Below are 19,443 nucleotides of genomic sequence, written 5' to 3' on the forward strand. Positions count from 1 at the left end.
CTTAATCTTTTTTCTGTCCTTTTTGTTTCATTCCTCTTGTTTAATTTATTACTTGTGCATTCTTAGAATCAGTAGCACAGTTATTTAAATACACAACATGTAATTTTCTGCTGCTAGGGGTCTCTATATCAAAACAATAACCAAAGACAGAAGAAAACGAATGGACTGTTCAGTGGACAGGGGATGTCAGGTGTTTCGATTTAACGAGTGACCCTGTCAAAGGTCACATATTATACTCCTTTTCAACAAGTTAATACAGGTCTCTGAGGTCCCCAAAACACATCTTTGAAGTTATTTGCTGAAAATACCATTGAGTAGGGATGTCAGTTTCGTCAGTTTTAATTTTGCTTTCAAAATTAACCGGTAAGTAATCGGTTAATTTTTAAGAAAAGTTGTGATGTAGCTTTTCAGTATGACAACCTCAGACACATCCGGCCGAAAGTCTCCAGTTAACACGGTCACTTGTTAAACTGAAACACCCGAGGAGCTGCAAGCCGAGCAGCTGCTAACGTTTGCTCAGCTTGTTTCTCTGATAACTTAAGATTCAGAAATCCGATGACTAAATTCCTTCATCTGGTTAAAAGATAGTTAAAAACAATCAAGCTCTAAAAAGTATATCGTAAAAATGTGGCTTAAAACGGGATAAAAAGTCAATTAATGACAGAGCCTCTGGCAGACAACCACAAGCCGTCGGCGTAGAGATGGTGTAGAGTGGATATGACGCCACTGACCAAATGAAACAGACCTTCATTAAAATTACACATTTCATTTGAAAATTGTTGGAAAAATTTGGGATAATGTAAGTACACAACTAAAAAAATAAAAACAAAATATATCACATAGGTCTAATTGTTTTTAGACATTTTAATGCAGAAAAGTTACATATTGGTTAAGTGTAACCATATATGTATTTTTATTTTGGTGTTCTGTGTGTATGTGTGTGTGTGCGTGCCTGCCTGCATGCGTGCGTGTGTGTGTGTGAGAGAGCTAGTCTGGTGAGCTTTGGAGAGGCTACATAGGACCTGGAGGAAGGTTGTAGATTTGATGCAGGTGCACTGCGCTCTGTTCTGGCATAAACCTCTCACACTTCACCAGAGAGAGGGGGCAGGGGTGGATACAAGAGCCAAGAGAGCATTAGGAGTTTGGTGTATCGCCTCCAGATACACATACTGCTTGTGAAGCTTCAGCCAACTGTGTATTTGAGAAGGTACATCAGGGTAATTGTTATTAAACTAGCTTACAGAGAAGCTCGGTATAGCTGTGTGTCTGTGTCTTTCTCTGTAGGTGTAGAGCTTCATCTCTATTTTCATATTGCTCTGTGTGTGTGAGAGGGCGAGAGAGAGAAAGAGAGAGAGAGAGAACCCAAGAGGAAGGAAGGATATTATGCAAGGCAGCCAAAACCATAACTTTATTAGCATAATAAAGGACACCCGTGCACATAGACCTTATGAAAATGACCAAATCTCTCTCTCTCTCTCTCTCTCTCACACACACACACACACACACACACACACACACACACACACACACACATCCCCCTAGAAACAAGGCTGAATTGAAGCCAGATATTCTACCTCATTCATCTTCTTCTGTCACTCCATCATTATGAGTCTCCTCTCTGTCCTTCATTCCTCTATTCTAAATCTCCCACACACTGTTAATTTCATGGTGTCTCAGTTGTCTGAAAGAGTGAGAATTCGGCTATGTCCCACTGCTCCTCTCTGTGATCCTAGCTTCTTGTAACTGCCAAGGATTTAATATTTTACACTGATTATAACTGGATCATTGATGTATTGCTATTCACTGAGTGGTTTGAGGGTTCATGGAGTAGAAAACTAGTCAAAAATTGTTTTCCCTCAAATTTTTACAGCATGGCAGTTTCTCTGTAAGATCAAGGTTCTTATTTACTCAGAAATCATAGAGGAATGAGGTATAAAAATTGTGCTTTCAAGGTTCTGATCAATATAAGTTAAAGTACTGTAAAACTTGTGTGAGGACACAAAGAATTGTTGATTTCTCTTTTCCAATTGTGTAACATAATCTTTTTGGTTGCTGATACTGTAAATTCTTCAGGTCCCAAGCATTAGTTGAAGTATGACAAAACAACACCTTGGACATTTCTGTGTTTCTAATGTCCGTATTCACCAAAACAGTAAAACCTTGAAAACTTGCGATGCTAATGTAAATTGTGCTATTAAAGGACCCTAGAAAGTTCAAGGCATTTTCTTTTCTGCTAAGTGAGTTATACAGAGTGGAAGTTCCTTGAAACTACTGTAAGTACTTTATATTGTACTGTGTTAGAGACTGTATCTTCACATGTTTCCATTTTTGCCGGTACAGAGTAGCTACATGTGTACCTGAACATTCACTCTTTTACATTTGTTTCAAGTAGGTGGAGGAATTCTAGCTTGATTAGCCATAAACAAACACACTGTTTTAATAATTTCTCTCTCTTTGCTTCTCTCAAACACACAAATCGAGGCACACACCCACTACACTTATCTCAGGTATTTACATAAAGATGCCATGTGTCTTTCAAAGAGTACATCCTGGCTCCATACACCACTTGTCTAACTGGAAGGAGTGTTTGTTTATAGTTCTGGTCAAAGTTGAAGGACTCGCAAACTTCCCTTTTTTTTCCCCCCACCGTTTACCACTGAAATTTCTAACTCCTTGTTTGACTCGATCTGTGGTTCGTTCTACAAAGCTTAAAGCCATTAATTGCACCATTGCCTCTGCTTTGTACTCTTTAATTTACCCATGTGTAATCAACATTTTGAGTACTTAAGATTAAGCTGACCTCATGAATTGTTCTTAATCATAGCAGTTTTTATGTTATCAAAATTTCAAGTGGTCACCAATAATTCAAACATCACTATAATTTGACACCATAAGTTGTCGGAGCCAGCCATATCAGATTGTAAACTCAGCAGCTGTGGTTAACTAACTTTCCTTTCTTTAGCGCAAACAGATAAATAGTGAGTCAGTCTCCTGGCTGCAAAAGTGCCTTTTTCATCTCACATTTTAGAATGTAAACCTGATACGATTGCACTTTGCACTGAAAGCATTGGGCAGTTAGATATTTGAACGTATTGTTAAAGACAGGTGGGTATAGTGCATGAACAGACAGATAAGGAGTCAGTTTATCAACTGAGAAAAGTACCTCCAGCTGATATACCTCCAGAAAAAGAGGAAACTAGATGTGATTTTTGAGCCACGGTTCGGTTTGGTCTTTTTTTTTCTTTTTTTTGGTGACGGTGGTGGGGTGGGGGGGTTAATAAGAAACAACAGGGAAAAAAGACCAGTCTACATATTAACTAAGTAAACAAAATTACCATATTTCCTCAAATAGTGGCCGGGGCCTTTATTTACCTCAACTGCAGAGGGTACCAGGCCTTTATTGGAAGCAGACTTATATTAGAGAGAGACCTTTATTTCTAATTCCCTCCGTTTGATAAGTGTATTTGCTCATATTTTAGTACGAAGCCTCCTTGTTTTCTGATCTGCTTCCGTTTGCTCTGTAAATTTTTTGTTAATGCATTAGCGGTAATTATGGTAATAAGTACCAGAGACTTTGCCAGCCGAGCCGACTAACTTCCGGTTAGCCCTCTGCTAACTAGAAGTAAAATAATTTAATTGTTCAGCTCCTCTAGGCTTTCCAAATGTTATTGCACCAAATGGATGAAATTCTGATAGTGAAACAAGTCATATCACGGGGGTTGTGTGAGTTGTTATGTTTTTGGTGTTGGTTTCAAAACCGTTACACACCTAATTGAGAGACAATACTGACATTTAAAGAATACATGACAGTGTTTCCCTTCTTTTTCATTTTTTTTTTAAATTTTTTTTTATTTTTTAAGCGTCCTTACTTCCATCTATCCCTCCTTCTGTCATCATATACGTCTACTTCTCTGTCTTCTCTCTCATCACTTTGTGGAAAGTTTTCATGTTTAGGCCTGTTTCCAACCAGTTCATTTGTATAACTTTGATATGTGTTGATTTTACATTTGTGTTCACAGGCATTTAACCAAAGCCACCCTTAATCCCCTCAGTCTTTGTGGCAAACACCAAAAAGTTAGTCTCTCCTACTTTGGTTTTGACTTTGAGGGTAAAACAAAATACCCAAACCAACAGGGGTGTTTTTTTTCCTCTTTCAAGCAGCTCATTCAAAGAGAACCTCCAAAACATCAGAGCATCTCTCTTTAGCCCTGTTAAATCACTCCCCGCAATGATTGTTTAGCAGGCAACAAAACAAAAATCTCTTTCTACATGGGGCCACAGAAAGCTCTGCGTGTTTGTGTGTAACAGCTGATTTGTATGTGTTGTATGTGTGTGTGCTGGTGATTTGTATGTATGTGATAATTTGGCAAGGTTTGTGAGCAAGACGGCATATCAAATTCCACCATCCTGTGTTTGTATGTGCATAAGCATGTTTGTGTAATACAGTAGAGTGTGAGAGTGTGTGTGTACAGGGAAGATAGGGGTGGATTATGAGTTCAACAGATGAATGAAGAAATAAAATTGAGTGGGTCAGTAAGAGAGAGAGAGTAATGCTTTGGTGTTGCATAAGCCTGTAAGCCACTGCTTAACAGTGGGGGGTTCGGTTTACTTACAACTTTGTATTGGTCAAACACTGTGGTAAATTTTACGAATGATGAAAAAGGAGAAAACTGGTTGGGGGCAAAAAAAAAAAAAGTTTTTCAGAAACATACCACACCATCCAATAGAATGCAATCTAAACACACACACACACACAAACTTTGTTGTTGATTGGCAAAATAGTCGCAGTGTAGCAGCATCCAACACTGTTTGCAAAACAGAAAGTCAGTTTCAACCTCCAAAGTCATGGCTGGGACAGTATATCTTGTTATGTAAGGACTGAATTTAAAAATGTAAAAGTTAAATGAATTCAAACTGGTTGAAGCAAATTGTTTTTTGAGGAAAAAAAATCATGAAGTGTGTGGTGATTTATAGCAAGATCTGAGAATACCAATAACCAAAGAGAGCCAAGTATAATTCAGATCACACAGAAGTTCACAAGAGAATTCAGCTTGCTGCTTTGATGGGTGTCACACTGTACATCCATGTGTGTGACATCATTGACTTAGAGTCGTATAGATCAATGCAAAAATGAATGTCTTTATAATATATTACTGTAGGTGGTATTTCTTGTGTGGAATATTCCATCCTTACCTGATAATGTATCGTGAATTTAAAGAGAGTGAGCATTTGATGGAATGAATTTTCAGAATAGGTTTAAATAATTAAGATTATCCAGTGTATCCTCACTGTAAACACATGCTGTTTGCTTGGCACTAAGCGGGTTTAAATTCGGCTGGCCTTGTATTAAGACCTCAGTCGTGCTGAAAAACATGCAAAGTCAATATGACTTTTCTGTAAATTATATACTACTATTTCTGTCTTGCTTGTTCAGTATTGTCACTTTTTTTTTTCGTTTTAATGGTCGTATGTTTAGTTTTTATTTGTTGTTTGTGTTCTTTGACACTGACTGTTAGCCCCAATGCAACAGTCTGGCTGCTTTTCACTCTGGTTAGAAACATAATCCACTTGCATGGTAAAAAAAGGCCACAGATGCAGCAAGAGATTTTAGATGACGTTTGAGTGAATTGCTCCTTTATTTATGATGCAGATGGAAAACATTGATTACAATTCAAAGCCAAGCTTCTCTCATTATCCTTGTTATGATGTGGATTAATTATCAATTAAACTCATGATCCCACAAATCTGTTGTGGATCTGCTGTTTATCATGGGATGCTATTCTCTGGATGGTGATGTAAATGCATAACTCACTGTGCACGCCTTATTTGGTATTCTGTTTTTCAACAGATGGAGTAAATACAAATCTAAATGCAGACTCTCAAATACACAAATATGCAAGGAAAGACAAGCAGCCAAACAGGCAAATACCAACACATATACTGCGTACAAATACACATACAGGCAGAGGTGTATGCAGCTCAACATCAACTTTTTATTCACTGAAATCACTACATTTTCCAATGTGCCATTGTCTATGCTGGGGTGTGTTCATGCATGATCATCCCCTTATTCACAGTTCAATCAACATATTATGATATACCTTAATCCCAGATTATTGTTCTCCCTAGGTATTATTAAGGCAGGCAGATCCATACAAATTCATAACATACACTTCTAGTTCATTCTAGTTCATCTCCTCCGGTCTATAGTGTAATGCTGTGCCTACACAGAAAGCATTTAAGATGCATTTTTCAGTCGTATACACAAGAACTGAAGCAAATTTTTACTCTGCTAACATGCTGCTTGCACTATGTCTCCTGCGTTGACATGGCATAAGACTGAAAACTAAATGGAACCCTCAAGAGGCTTTGGTGTGGTGGACTTTTCTCTTGCACAGAGTGAAATAAGTCAGGCTGGCAACCCTTCCAATTTAGGAAAAAACTGCTCTGCCTCTCTGGTGTAGGACTAAATTTGAGGATGTGTGAACAGATGTTTTATTTTTTCTTCTTCAATGATGCATTCAGTGATGCATCTGTCACTGGGAAACTAGTTATTATACAACCTTAATAATACATAATACATAGGTTAAAAATATGGTCATTCACCCAGACACTTATTGATGGTTAACAAAATGATGAAATGTTAACATACAAGCAAATTTTATTTTAAGTGTTAAGACATTTTTTCCATAAATTTATATACAACACTGAAAATAAAGTCTCTGTTTCATGTTCTTAAGATTTAAAGGCTCACATAGCAAATACATCTGTCTTCAATCCAAAGGAGCAAAGAAAAGGCCCAAATCTAAACGTTCGCCATCCAGTAATAATGTTCAAAGGATATTTTTTCCACCGTTTTTTTTTTTTTTCAGAAAATTGCTCTGTTTGCAGGAAACAGTGATTTATTTGGTCTCTTTTTAAGTCTGTCAGCATGCCTGTGCAGGTGCTGTCTGTGTTGGAACGCACACACAGAAAAATCAGTAAAAAAGAGAGGAGAGAAGGATGCGAGGGAGAGTGGTATGAACAACAAAGAGAATGCCCAGAGATAGAGAGGGATGGAAGCAAAAAAGGATAAGGTGGGGAAGGAGGGAAGAAGCGAGCACAGAAGATGGGCGTCTGCAAAAATGAACACCTTGAGCAATGTGTCAGAGCCATGACTTCTAAGGCTGTGACATATTGCTAAGGAAATGATCAGTCAGCACTGTTTTCAGTACAGGGCTCATCACTAACAGCGTTAAAATGCAAATACTGACCAGACACTCTGTTCCCAACATTTTCAACTACAGTCTATGTTGCTGAGATTTAGAACTCAAGTGATTTATGCACTGCTGTACTGTCAAAATTGCTGGTGTTGGGGAAAGTCCCCTCATATTTCGAATGCAGACGGTACAAACCCTCAAGCAACAGGACCAGCTCTTTCTTCAACCCCCCAGGAATGCTGGCCAATAACATAACAGTGAAATTTCTAAACTCACTCAACAAGACCATCTACACAACATTCTGCAAACAGAAAGGATCAGATAATCCCTCATCTCCCGCATGGCCACTAAAAGACCAATGGTTTCCCTATCAGTGGACAGCTGTGGACTTGCACAGAGACCTAGGACATGCATGTGGTTCCATATGTACTCTTGGGGTTCCCGCAGACACAGACGTGTTCCACATGTGTGCACTAGTAAACAGGGTTGCAGCATGCTAACTTTCCAGAGTTGTAAAATCCAGTCTGTGCATATTGCAAACCGCTGTGCAGTGATTTTCTGATAAGCCTTTGAACACAATAATCTGTTACTCCTACCGGACTTGCTGGATCGTATTTCATTGTCTCACCGGCACTTTAAACAACACACCCACACCAGCACAGCCCCATGTATCGTTTTACACAGGGCTGTTTTCAGTCTAAATGCAGCTGAGGAGTTCCTGTATGTTGCAGAACAAGAAAAAGTCAAAAAAAAAGAAGTGACAGCTTAGTGAGAATAGGAATACAGTGCATACATACAGTAGATGAAACAGGCATCCCTGTTTGCTTTTCTAGCACATGTGCAGTTGGTGCACTTGCAATGCGTACAGTCGGCACAGTCTCAAATATTGGTCTGCATGGACATGAGCGGATGACTAAATTTACGTCACACAGACCAACGCAGGCCCTCGCGGCCAAGTGGACGCAGAAAGCATGAATTGGCCTTAAACCAGACCACTGACCCTGCCACCTTTGACCCTTCAAGCTGCTCAAGAGCCAGCAACTCGGAAAGGCCAAATCACACCCCAGTGTGAGCTGATAGCACAATTTAAAACATCCCCCCACCATTCCCTATCATAACTCACCTCTAGGAATCAGTCACCCATCGAGACTAGCTGGGGCCAGCTTTAATCTTACTGTGAACTCTCATTTTTGGGACTCAAATAAACTATCAAAGAACTGAAGAAAATCCCCTGGTAAACCAGCATAAGAGCACCAGGAAACTTGCAAGTCATCACCACCACCAACAAGGAGAACCAAGACTTGTTGCACAACATGTCATTCCCCAGTGACATACAGACACTCACAGACATTTACCAGAACACACACACACACACACGTTAGTATGTATGTGTGTATATAACAATATGTGTCTGCTTTAGTTATACTTTTGTTTCACTGCCTTTAAGCCAGGAAGTGTACCACTAACACAGTTCCATCATCTTTGATAACACTATCATAATGTTTAGAACCATTCTGCTTGTTTCACTCTAAAAATGCTGCAGATATAATCCAAAAGGCAACATTATAAATCATGCAGTTCTTATAAGACTAACAATTTTGATATAAAAGTAACAGCATTCAGGAGTTGAACCTGCTTGTTGAACCCGCTTGTTCATGGACAGCAAGGGACTGACTCTGCCCCCCCCCCCCTCCCTCACAACTCAGCAGTTCCTGTGATTGGCCAGGATGCATCTTCTGGGTGCATCTCTTATCTGAGATGCGTGGATCCAACCATGAACCACAATTAAATATTTGTCAAAAATTGATTAAGATACCCGTCCATTGGGAACAAGTGAGAAAAGTCCAAGTCTGTCTAAGTCTATCCTAAAGTGATTTTATTCATGGCTGCAGTACTTTTAATAAAGTTGTCCTTCCCTTTGCTTCTTTCTGCTCCTTTGAGTCAACAACATTCTTCAACAAAAATGTGCTTTCTGTCATTATGTCCCATACTAATTTGATTGGGAGGCCTTGTTGTAGTATTTGATTTTCTGATGTCCTGAATAGACTGTTTGCTGAAGCATTTGAATTGTATCCTCAACAGCCTTGTATTTTTTTTCCTTTTTATTCAGTTTTTATTTTTTGTAAAGGCCTGACTTGAATAGTGCTCACTATCCTCTCAGCCAAAGTGCCGAAACATAAGTGGCTTGGGAACCTTGAGATTGTAATTAAATGGTGAACTGCACTAACAGAAAACATGAAGAAAAAAAAACATGAAAGAGCAAAAGTTTGATTGAACTGAGATCTTGATGAACAGAAGCAATACTGTATGACCAAGGCAGCTTGTCTGGGTTTGAATTAAAATAAACAGCCCTTAAACACAGCCTGTAGAACAAAAGGGGTAAACCCATAGCCAGTGCTTGGATATGTATAGTAGATATTCACAAATATTGACTGTACATTAACTAAGATAATAATTTCTCAAGAGGTTTTGTATGGTGAATCACATCAGTAAATGTGTGTCAGCAGATGCGGTTAGTGTATCTGTTACAATATGCAACAAAACCAGACACCAAAATAGTGTAGTTCTATCAGCTGTAAATACAGTAAAGTAAATAACCCTCTTTTCTGACAATTTTCTTGCAGAGTAATAGAAGAAAGGGGACAGATAAATTTGACCCTTTTAATATTTGGTTTTAAGAGGGCTTCCTCTAATTTGGAAAATACATTTACAAAATTTGCAACTTGAATCCTTTTTTGCTGTCAAGAATATCTTAAGGAAAAAAAAAAGTGAAATCTCACAAATTACACAAAACTGCAAATTACTATCCACTCTGTCAGTTGGTTTTAAGTTAATCTGTACCCTTCCTGTCACAAAAGCACATCTATTGCGAGAAAAGGAAATCGACTTTTGATGGATGTAATCAGAATGAACCAGAAAGAGATGCGGAGACAGAAAGTAGAGAGGAGATAGAGGAGGACAGTCATAGATGATTTCCAGGCATATTAATCCTGTTGTTTTGCTTAGGTTACGGCCAGCATACGGCTGCAGTCATGCACATACTCACAGGTGGCCAAATATAGACGTGACAACATGTTTACACAAATGCTGCATGAAAGTTTGTTGTTTGAATTGTTAATGAACAAGTGCTTAATATATAATACAGCTTCATATTGTTTCTCTCTCTCTTTCTCTCACTCTGGATAGGTTGGGGAGAGGCAACATGTGTTGGTGACCGAGGAGTCATTTGATGCCCAATACTACGTGGCTCATAACAAGTTCTATGAACAGGTAAGATGTTTGTGAAAATACTTAGAAGAGTGTCTATTTGCCTCAGCACATTCACACACCACCAGAATTATTCACCACAGCAATTCAAAATCTACTAATAATATATTCAATATATTTAAATCATCTTAATAAAAACACTTTAGTACAGAACAGTGCAGCGTTACAGGTAATGGTAATGTTCCATTGATATTTACTTAGCAAGGTTTGTTGAACTTGCTTTGGATGAATCCTAAAATGGTTCAGTTGGCCCACACACTCTATCCACCGTCGTAAATATTCAGTGAAAAAGCAGTAAATTAATCTGCATTTGATGAATATTTTTTCATATGTGAATCTAATATAACTCTTCCTCATTTTCCCACTTAGTAAATCAGATCAGAAGCTTTGCTCCGCATGTCACAAGAGTACTCACAGCAGGTGTCAGAAGATTAAGCTTGTATTGAATAAAGTAGGTTAGCTGCAATATCACACATACTCACAAATACACACACACACACACACACACACACACACACACACACACACACACACCTGCGGTGGTCATGAGAGCATTTGGCGGCTGATAGCGGCAGTACTTTTTGCTTCTTTTTTTTTTTTTTTTTTTTTTACTGTACTAACATTAAGGTCAGCCCTAAAGACATGAACATTCCATCCAATTCACACACACACAGCTGTTCACATCGCATGTCTTCAAAGACCTTCTCTCAACCTGTGAAAAATTCACTTTAAAACATCTTCAAATAAATCAATTTCCTCCTGCTTTAACCATCATCAGAAACATGTTTGAAGTTATGCTTTTTATTATCGGCGAGGGCAGGGGATGGTAATAATTTTTCCTCCCTTCCACTTTCCTCTCCTCCCCTCCTCTCCTCCTCCTTTGCACCTCCTTCTGCAGGCTATAAACTTAAGTTACAAGTGTCACTCGGTTCATGTGTGTGTCTGTGCGAGTGCGTGTTCATTCATGTGTGTGCATTTGTGCATATGCAGGCATATATGCCATGTGTGTCAGTTGACTGTTCTCAAGAGGAAAGCACGTTGACATGTTTGATGTTTCCCCCCCCCCGCCTCTCCCACGCACCCCCCTATTTATTTATTTTTTTCTTTTTGGACATTAAATATTTGACATGTACTCCTAAATCACACTCTGACTTGAAAAAAGAACATGAAAAAACTATGTACCAATATGTTCCTGAATCTGTCCCTCCAAGGGATATATGTCTACACCCACGGGACACACAGACACATACAGTACATACACATGTGGTTGCATACACTCTGTCTGACTCGCTGTGTAAGTTGAATTTTAAGAACCTGCTGTCATCCTTCTTTTAGCGCTATAATGTAATCACATGTGAAACTTTAAGCTTAAATGTAATCGTACATCGCTCTGGTTGAGGGATGTACAATTGATGAAAAGTGTGAGGGAAGGGCAACAAACGATAAACTGGAGATTAAAGCAAAACGTAGGACAGTTCAGTCGGGAGGAGCGGATGGTTTTGGGGGAGTTCAGTCGAGGGAGAAAAAATGGGAAAGTCAAGGGTCAGGCAAGAAGTGAAAAGAGTAGCGGGAGCGAAGAAAATGACAGAAGGAGGTTGAGAGGGGTTGTGTGTGTGTGTGTGTGTGTGTGAAGAGAAGTGGGGAATAAGGTAGAGAGGTGTAAGTGTGAACAAATGGCCTAGTTTCACTTTTACAACATCAGATGGATATCTATCCTGGCGGGTATAATAGGCACCCAACCCACCTGTGTGCGTGCGTGTGTGAGTGTGTGTGTGTGTGTATCCGTAAGTGGGTGAGTGAGGAAGTTGGAGGGGGTGGTTTCCGATGAAATTGGACATGCTCTTTCATCATTTAATCACCCTGTAATGGGCCTCAAATGACCCTCACCTACACACACACACACACACACACACACACACACATATCCCTACCTCCCCCACCACCCTGCTGTTTTACCTCTCTGCTCCCAGCCCGGTTGCTGGTTACTCGCACACACACATACACGCTCGCTCGCAGTGGTCAGAGTGTCGAGCAGCAGGTGTGTTGATTAGGCAGGTGTGGCTCTGGCTGTGTGTCTGTCTGGTCCGCTCTCCATCTCCTATCATATTCCACCAGCTGGATAAAGACTGACAGATTAACACTGAGACAAGCTTACCCCCGCCAACACAGCAGTAACACTCCCTCCACTAGGTCAGTTCAGTTATTCTTTCCTGCCCAGTCAGAAGCGTAGCCCTGCAGAGTCGTGTAATGGTTAGACAGACCACCAGATGATCTGAGTCAGCACGCAGTCTCCCTGCTGAAGGGTACTTGTGCAAGACATTGAATCCTCAGCAAGTCGAGGGTTGCTGTTTTGCTGCTGATCCTGGCCTCTGATCCGACTGTGGAAAGAGACACGGAAAAAGACAATTTAGAGGAATCGATAAATTACATAATTATTATTAACGTATTACATATTATCTTTACACTTGTCTTATAATTTAACTTAAAGGGAAGGGTCAGTGTAGTGTCAGATAGTTCGCTGGGTTCATGTCAGAAAGAATAACTTCACTTTTCAAATAAAAGGGCGATCACTTATATACAGGGAGCCTTTTTCTTCCTCTTGGAAAATAGAATCAACCATGGAATATTTTTACAAAGAAAAAACCCACACTAGTTGTGATTATAATTTATACAAGCTCTTATGACTGCAGTTTTAAGCCCGTAAATTATCCTGATTGCTTAATTCCAGTCATACTGCAAATTTTTACCAAAGAGAGGTTGAATCTGAAAGCAAACCATACAGCATACATAATTGTCAATCTGTTAACTTTGTGGTTAGTTTGAAATGGGTTTTGAAAGGAGAAGCATTTGCATATGATCTTTATTTACAGGGGTAAGTCATTAAGAACAAATTCCATTTCACACTAAGCCATAATTATAACTCTTTGTTTTCTTTTCCTTCCTGCTGTGATCAGCCGAGATTTATAGTTGCCATGGTGAAATAATAAGACAAACCAGCAAATCCCACTGGTTTATCTCACAGCTGTTGCCGTAGTTTTTGACCTCGAGGGCTTCCATAAATGGAATCGAAAATGCTCAGCCTTGTGTTTTTTTTTTAAGCAGGCAGGGACTAGCTAAATAACAATGTGGGGGAGCATTGGGGAAAACAATTTTCAGCAGTGGTTAATTGAAAATGTAATTGACAGATGTGGAGAAACATGTAGAAGGTTGGTTTTATGGTTCAGTGGATGGTTATATAGGTCTGCCAGTCTGTCTTGGTACAGTCTCAGAGGTTGGCTGTTTCTTTCTTCCTACCTGGTCTCTGTAGTTAAATGTATAAATATGTATATTCAAAGCAATTGGTTGTTGGGTTGATCCCAACTGTTGTGAACCAAAATGCAGTCACTGAATATACATACTGTGTAGCTTTTGTCATGACCTCAAAAACTTTAGTATTTGTTTTAGTGTATTTCTACAATCACTGCTACAACAAATGTAACGCTATATGTTAAATAACGATTAAGCTCATTGTGTTTCTTTATCATGCCTTTTTAAAATTTGCACTGACATCAGTTATGACGTGTTGTTCCTTGTTTGCAGGTGCTTGTACCCAAGAGGTCAGAGTTCAAAGGGAAGATGATTGAAGTGGACATCTATGAGGCAGGAAAACACTTCCTGAAAGGCCAACCAGTGGAGGACAGTAAACCTTTCACTCCATCCATTGCTACACCACTTCAGAAAGGAGAGGTGTCTGGCCTGATGCAGGTAAACAGGCACACACTCATATACACACACACACACGCATACAGATATAGAATAGATATAGAATGCACACAGAATTACAGATGGTTTTCTCCCAATCAAAGCTGCGGCGCTGAAGGTAATTAAGGTACTCAGGTTAAAAATACTTCCCATACAACATTTACAGCATGTTTTACACTAACTACATATGTTTTCTGTAATGGTGTGTATCTACCACTTTCAGAGGATCCAATACAAAGCTAGATACTGTACATGGTCTGATAGAAAGACAGTTTATACTTGAAAGTGTACACATTTTTAGTAATTTAGTTTAAAAAAAACCCTTAATTTTATTTCCAAGCACAGAATCAGAAAAGCCCAAGAAAATATATCTACTGTCAAACTAATAGTTAACATAGGCAGTGACACATTGGGTAACTTTTTTGGCTAGTCCCCAAGAAGGATGCATTTTTCACTGAAATGATGCCCATTGGGTCTTGTTTACCTTAGTTTCTGGGTCAGTGCCACCCTGCTGCATCTGGTACTTTCAGCCGTGCTATGTGAGCACATGACCTCAATGAAACAGCTAATGACTTCATTCTTCAAGCGGGAAGAGTTAGATGTTTTAGCTACCAGCGCAGGTGTTACCCACCTTGGGTTGGATGTTACTGTATGTAACTTTATGCTCAATGCTCAAGTCACCCACTTACATGAGTAATGGGGCAATTTTCAGGAGCAGAGAGACAGACAGATTACTTAGAAAGACAGCTATAGGTTGTATTGATTTTTGAAGAATATGTCAAGCTCTCATTGTGTGGTCTTACCTAATCAAAACTATAAAAAATGTGCTTACAACAGGCTATTCAAATGTTTTGCAGTCAGCACTGAAGAAGGTGTGTGTGTGTGTGTGTGTGTGTGTGTGTGTGTGTGTGTGTCCACATTCTTAATCCACGCATGCTTCTGAAGTTTGTGAAAAAGCACCAGAGTATCAGGCGTGAGATAAGTAATTAAAGATAAGCTGTAGCTGGCTAAACTGTCCTCTGTCTTCCTCCCTAGCACATACACACACATGTCCACGCACACAAACACCATGTTAATGTATCTGTTTCACTGCATGTTATTTTTCACTCTGACTAGCTGTAGCTTATAGCTCAGGACATGGAGCCACAGAGCAGAATATGATACACTTTCTAATTTCACACTCCATCAGCCTTTACTGCGAGACAGAGACATGAAAGACAGAGAGAGAGAGAGAGAGAGAGAGAGAGAGAGACCGATGAAGAGGAAGGCGGAAGGCAAGCAGAGAGAGAGAGGGAAATGGATGGCAGAGAATGAGATAAAAAGGAAGAAAGAGAAAGATTTCACAGCAAGCCAAGCGACACGTCACTCAGCAATAAAAAGTTCAGCAGTGAGGACTAGACCGTCTTGCGCACAGATTCACACACACACACACACACGTCACACTTACTGTGTGAGAGAGACCGGCTCTGTCATACTGTTATACACACACTTTTCTTGTTCCTTACACACTGACATATAAGCTGACTGGTCTTGTCCAGACATTTCTGGCTACCAATTTTACCATTCCCTATGTCTCTAAATGTGTCTATATATCTATTGATGCAGTCAGTGGTGAGCTGGGTTGAAAGTACGACAATAAAACAAGACCAGCAATGGAAGTCATAGCAACAGCATCAAAAGTTGACACAGTAATAAAATCAAGGATAGTGGAGCTGCTGCACTCTCTAAGCTGTGGTTTTCAATGTGAGGGTATTAGAGGTGGTGAGGGTACAAACAGAGGCAAACAGACTGAAAAATAGATACTTAACCAAACAGCAGTTTTGATTTGGCGGATCAGTATGTGTGTGCCGTGATACAGTGTTGAATCTGTATGTGCAAAAATTCATTAATGCATGTCTCTGCAGTCCGTGGCATATTGGCAATTAACATATTGTTATATTAAGTGATCTCCAGTGATGCCGCTGATGATCTGTAATCCAGAGTCCTTACGACCTGCATTGTCGGCTCTTAATGACAGCAGAGTGTTACTGGAGCACAGTGCTAATAGATAAGTGACCTAATGGCTTGGAAACACAGCAGTATCTGCAAGCTACACACACCCTTATGTACATACGAGCCCTCCGGTCCATGGGATGTCCTTGACAACCATATCTGTATCCACTGTTATTATGAAGTGAACGGTCCTGATTGAACATACACATGCACACACATGCATACAGCACAATCTCACACTAGCATACCCATGTATCCAAACATATCTAAGGATATGCACCAGCGCGCGCACACACAAACACACACAAACACACACTGGTGGCTGGCCTATACATATTTGAAGACCATCTATTTTCTGAGTCTCAGTGTGAGTCCACCACACACTGAGCTGAATGTGTGTGTGTGAGATGAATGAGTGATTAGGGAAAGGCAGATAGAGTCTCACCCCCGTGTCTTACAGCAGGGTCTATAATTACGGGCTTTTGGCAGAGAGCGAGAGAAAAACAGAAGAATAAAGGAGCGGGAGGAGAGAGATTGTGTGATGAGGTGCATGATAGTTGGGTAGCTGATAGAAGGACAGACTCTGAGCTCTGTCATTTCATCTAAGATGCAGAGGAGTGTCGTAAGAGAAAGTGATAAAAGGAAAGAGTGGAAGATAAGTGGGTGATTGGAAAGGCAGAGGAACCCACCAAGGTCTGTAATGTCCATTTGTCGAAAGAGGAACAAAATGAGAGATCTGTCATTTCAGAAAGGGAGAAAGAGATGATTGCATGCCAGCCAGCATCCATACTGATGTGTGTGTGTGTGTGTGTGTGGGAATGCAGCACTATGGCTGGATTGATAGATGGACTTATGGAGGAGTGGCACATGAAAGCTTGACTGTGGATGGATGGATCTGAAAGTGGCCAGATAGATATAGATGCATGGGTGTGAGACATGATGGCTTAGATGCACACAACTGATGGATGGAGCAGACGGATAGATGCATGGATGTGTGAATATATAGACAGGTATAGGAATTGTGGATGGATGGATGAGTAGCGATCCAAAAGGCACTCTGCTCTTTGTCCGTGTACAGCCCAAGATCGTTGTGCTGAGTACTGCGTCTTGTATAGAAAAGGTATCTTTAAAGCCAAACGTATGAAGCAGAGGAGCCAAACCCAAACATGCAATTCCTGATTTGTTTAATTAGATATTGCTTGGAGGTTTAGGTTTAATTTTTTAATTGAAAGATCTAAATTAACTGCTGCATCCCCATGTAAAGAGAGGTACTTATTAATTGTTATTGGTGAGCGTAACTACCAACAAGGGTGACATTACTTCTAATTGGCAGATTTCAGGCACTTGATTGGATTAAATTCCTTGTTTTGGGACTCAGTGTAGGAATGTCCTTGATGTGGGGATGTTTTTTCCTGTGTTCAGTTAGGTTTCTTTGCCCAAAAATACGCAGGTCGGATGAACTAAAGACAATAAACTGCCCCTAGATGTGAATGTGTTTGTTTTTGTGGACACCCTGTAATGAACTGGCAACCTGCTGTGACTTCCTGATGTACGATGGTCGCTTCCCCCTCCCAAGACAGTATAGAGGATGCACCCTTACCAGCAGTAGCAAATTTTTTTTTTCTTTCTCAGTTTCTGTCCTCTTTTATGTCCCATCTTTCTCTCCCTCCTTGTTTTTCTTTCTTTTTTTTCATCCTTCCCCCATGCCTTTCTCTCGCCCTCATTCCTTTTCGCGGTATTACATGCTTTTTGCCGTTTCATTCCATGAAAGAAGACCAAGGTTTTTATAGAGAGAGGCGAGTAGCTAAAAAATTTGCTTTTATTGACATGGATGACATCTCTTCCTTTGTTCTCTCTCTTCCTCTCTCTCTCTCTCTCACTCTCTCTCTCTCTCTGCTCTCCCCATCTGTCAGGCCTTCATTCACAGAAACAGCACTTTCTGCAGAAGGGGAAGGACAGTAATGAGTCTTTTAGTGGGACACAATAGCAGAGAAAGCACTCAACAGCACGATGAAGGAAAGAAAAAAGAGAAAGTATCTTCACCAGTCCTCATCCTCAGATAAAATTAAATGATAGAAGAGAGGGGTGTGTGAGAGAAGCCAAAAAATGAAGCAAAGAATGAAAGAGAGAGCGAGGTAGACGGAGAGATCAGGAGACAAAAAAGCAGCTTGAGTGCCATCCAATAATCAGCTCTTTTCACAGCATACTTTCTCAAGGAGACCGAGAGAATAGGAGAGAGAGGAGAAAACGTCTCCGCTCCTTCCACAAGACACTAAATTGACAGTCCATATTAAAGACAGAATGGAAAAAAGGAGAGGAGCTGGGAAAGAAGGAGAGAGCGAGAGAGAGAGAAAGGGAGGGATGAAAACAGGTAGTGAACAATGTCCCTCTGTGACCACAATTTGACAGAATAACAAAAATGGATGTGAATGGATGAATCTCAACCAGAATATTAAATTTGCTGGCCTCTCTTTTTCCTTTTTGTCGGGGCTGATTATCCTGGTTTTCCCAGCCTTACTCGTGTCTTTCTTTCTCTTTATTTATTTATTTGTTTATTTATTTTATACTTTCTTTTTGTTTCTTTTTTCAATTCTTTACATTAACCCTGCTTTTTTATGCGTCTTGTTTGATTGTTTCGTTCTTGTGATTACTTTTTGCTCCTCTCTTCAGTTCAACCAACCTATGTATGGTTCATGCATGTGTGTGTGTGCGCGTGTGTGTGTGTGTGTGTGTGTTAGTGTGAATTGATAGCAAGAGGGAAATATAAAGACACATTGCATGGATGTGGTCAATTTAGAATCATCTCTATACATATTGTAGTACAGGCTGAGTAGGTGGGATTGCTGTTACTTTGCATCATAATGCTTACAGTACATTAACACACACTAACATAAAGTACAGGTTCACTGGCAAAGCTTACACACACACACACACGTATATATACATTCATAGACATACACGCACATACACTGATGCACAGCATTCCCCACCTACACCACCCCCCGGTGTGCCTAGCAGACTTACTAGCCGCGGGCTATATGAGACACTGGCTGTACACACACACACAGTCATCATAACAAAACACACACACGCGCCCAACACAAACATTGACACACACAAGCATAACACTCATACAGACAAAAATCTGTATATCACCTCAAACAATTGAACCGCTCTGTGCTGACATGCAACTGTTATGGATTGTTGCTTTGATGTTGCGTTATGCACACATGTTGTCATCTGT

At 40.0% G+C, this 19,443-nt stretch overlaps 1 protein-coding gene across 1 annotated transcript in view; it reads left to right on the forward strand.

Moving 5' to 3' along the window:
- Positions 1-19,443, forward strand: part of cdkal1 (CDK5 regulatory subunit associated protein 1-like 1) — a 244,305-nt gene that overhangs the window by 215,504 nt on the left and 9,358 nt on the right. The window contains exons 13-14 of the mRNA XM_042423928.1: positions 10,386-10,469; positions 14,046-14,210. Of these exons, the coding sequence (XP_042279862.1) occupies positions 10,386-10,469; positions 14,046-14,210 (249 nt within the window). The remainder of the gene's footprint in view (positions 1-10,385; positions 10,470-14,045; positions 14,211-19,443) is intronic.

This window comes from Thunnus maccoyii, chromosome 10 (genome assembly GCF_910596095.1).
Source record: "Thunnus maccoyii chromosome 10, fThuMac1.1, whole genome shotgun sequence".
In the NCBI taxonomy this organism is placed as follows: Eukaryota; Metazoa; Chordata; class Actinopteri; order Scombriformes; family Scombridae; genus Thunnus; species Thunnus maccoyii.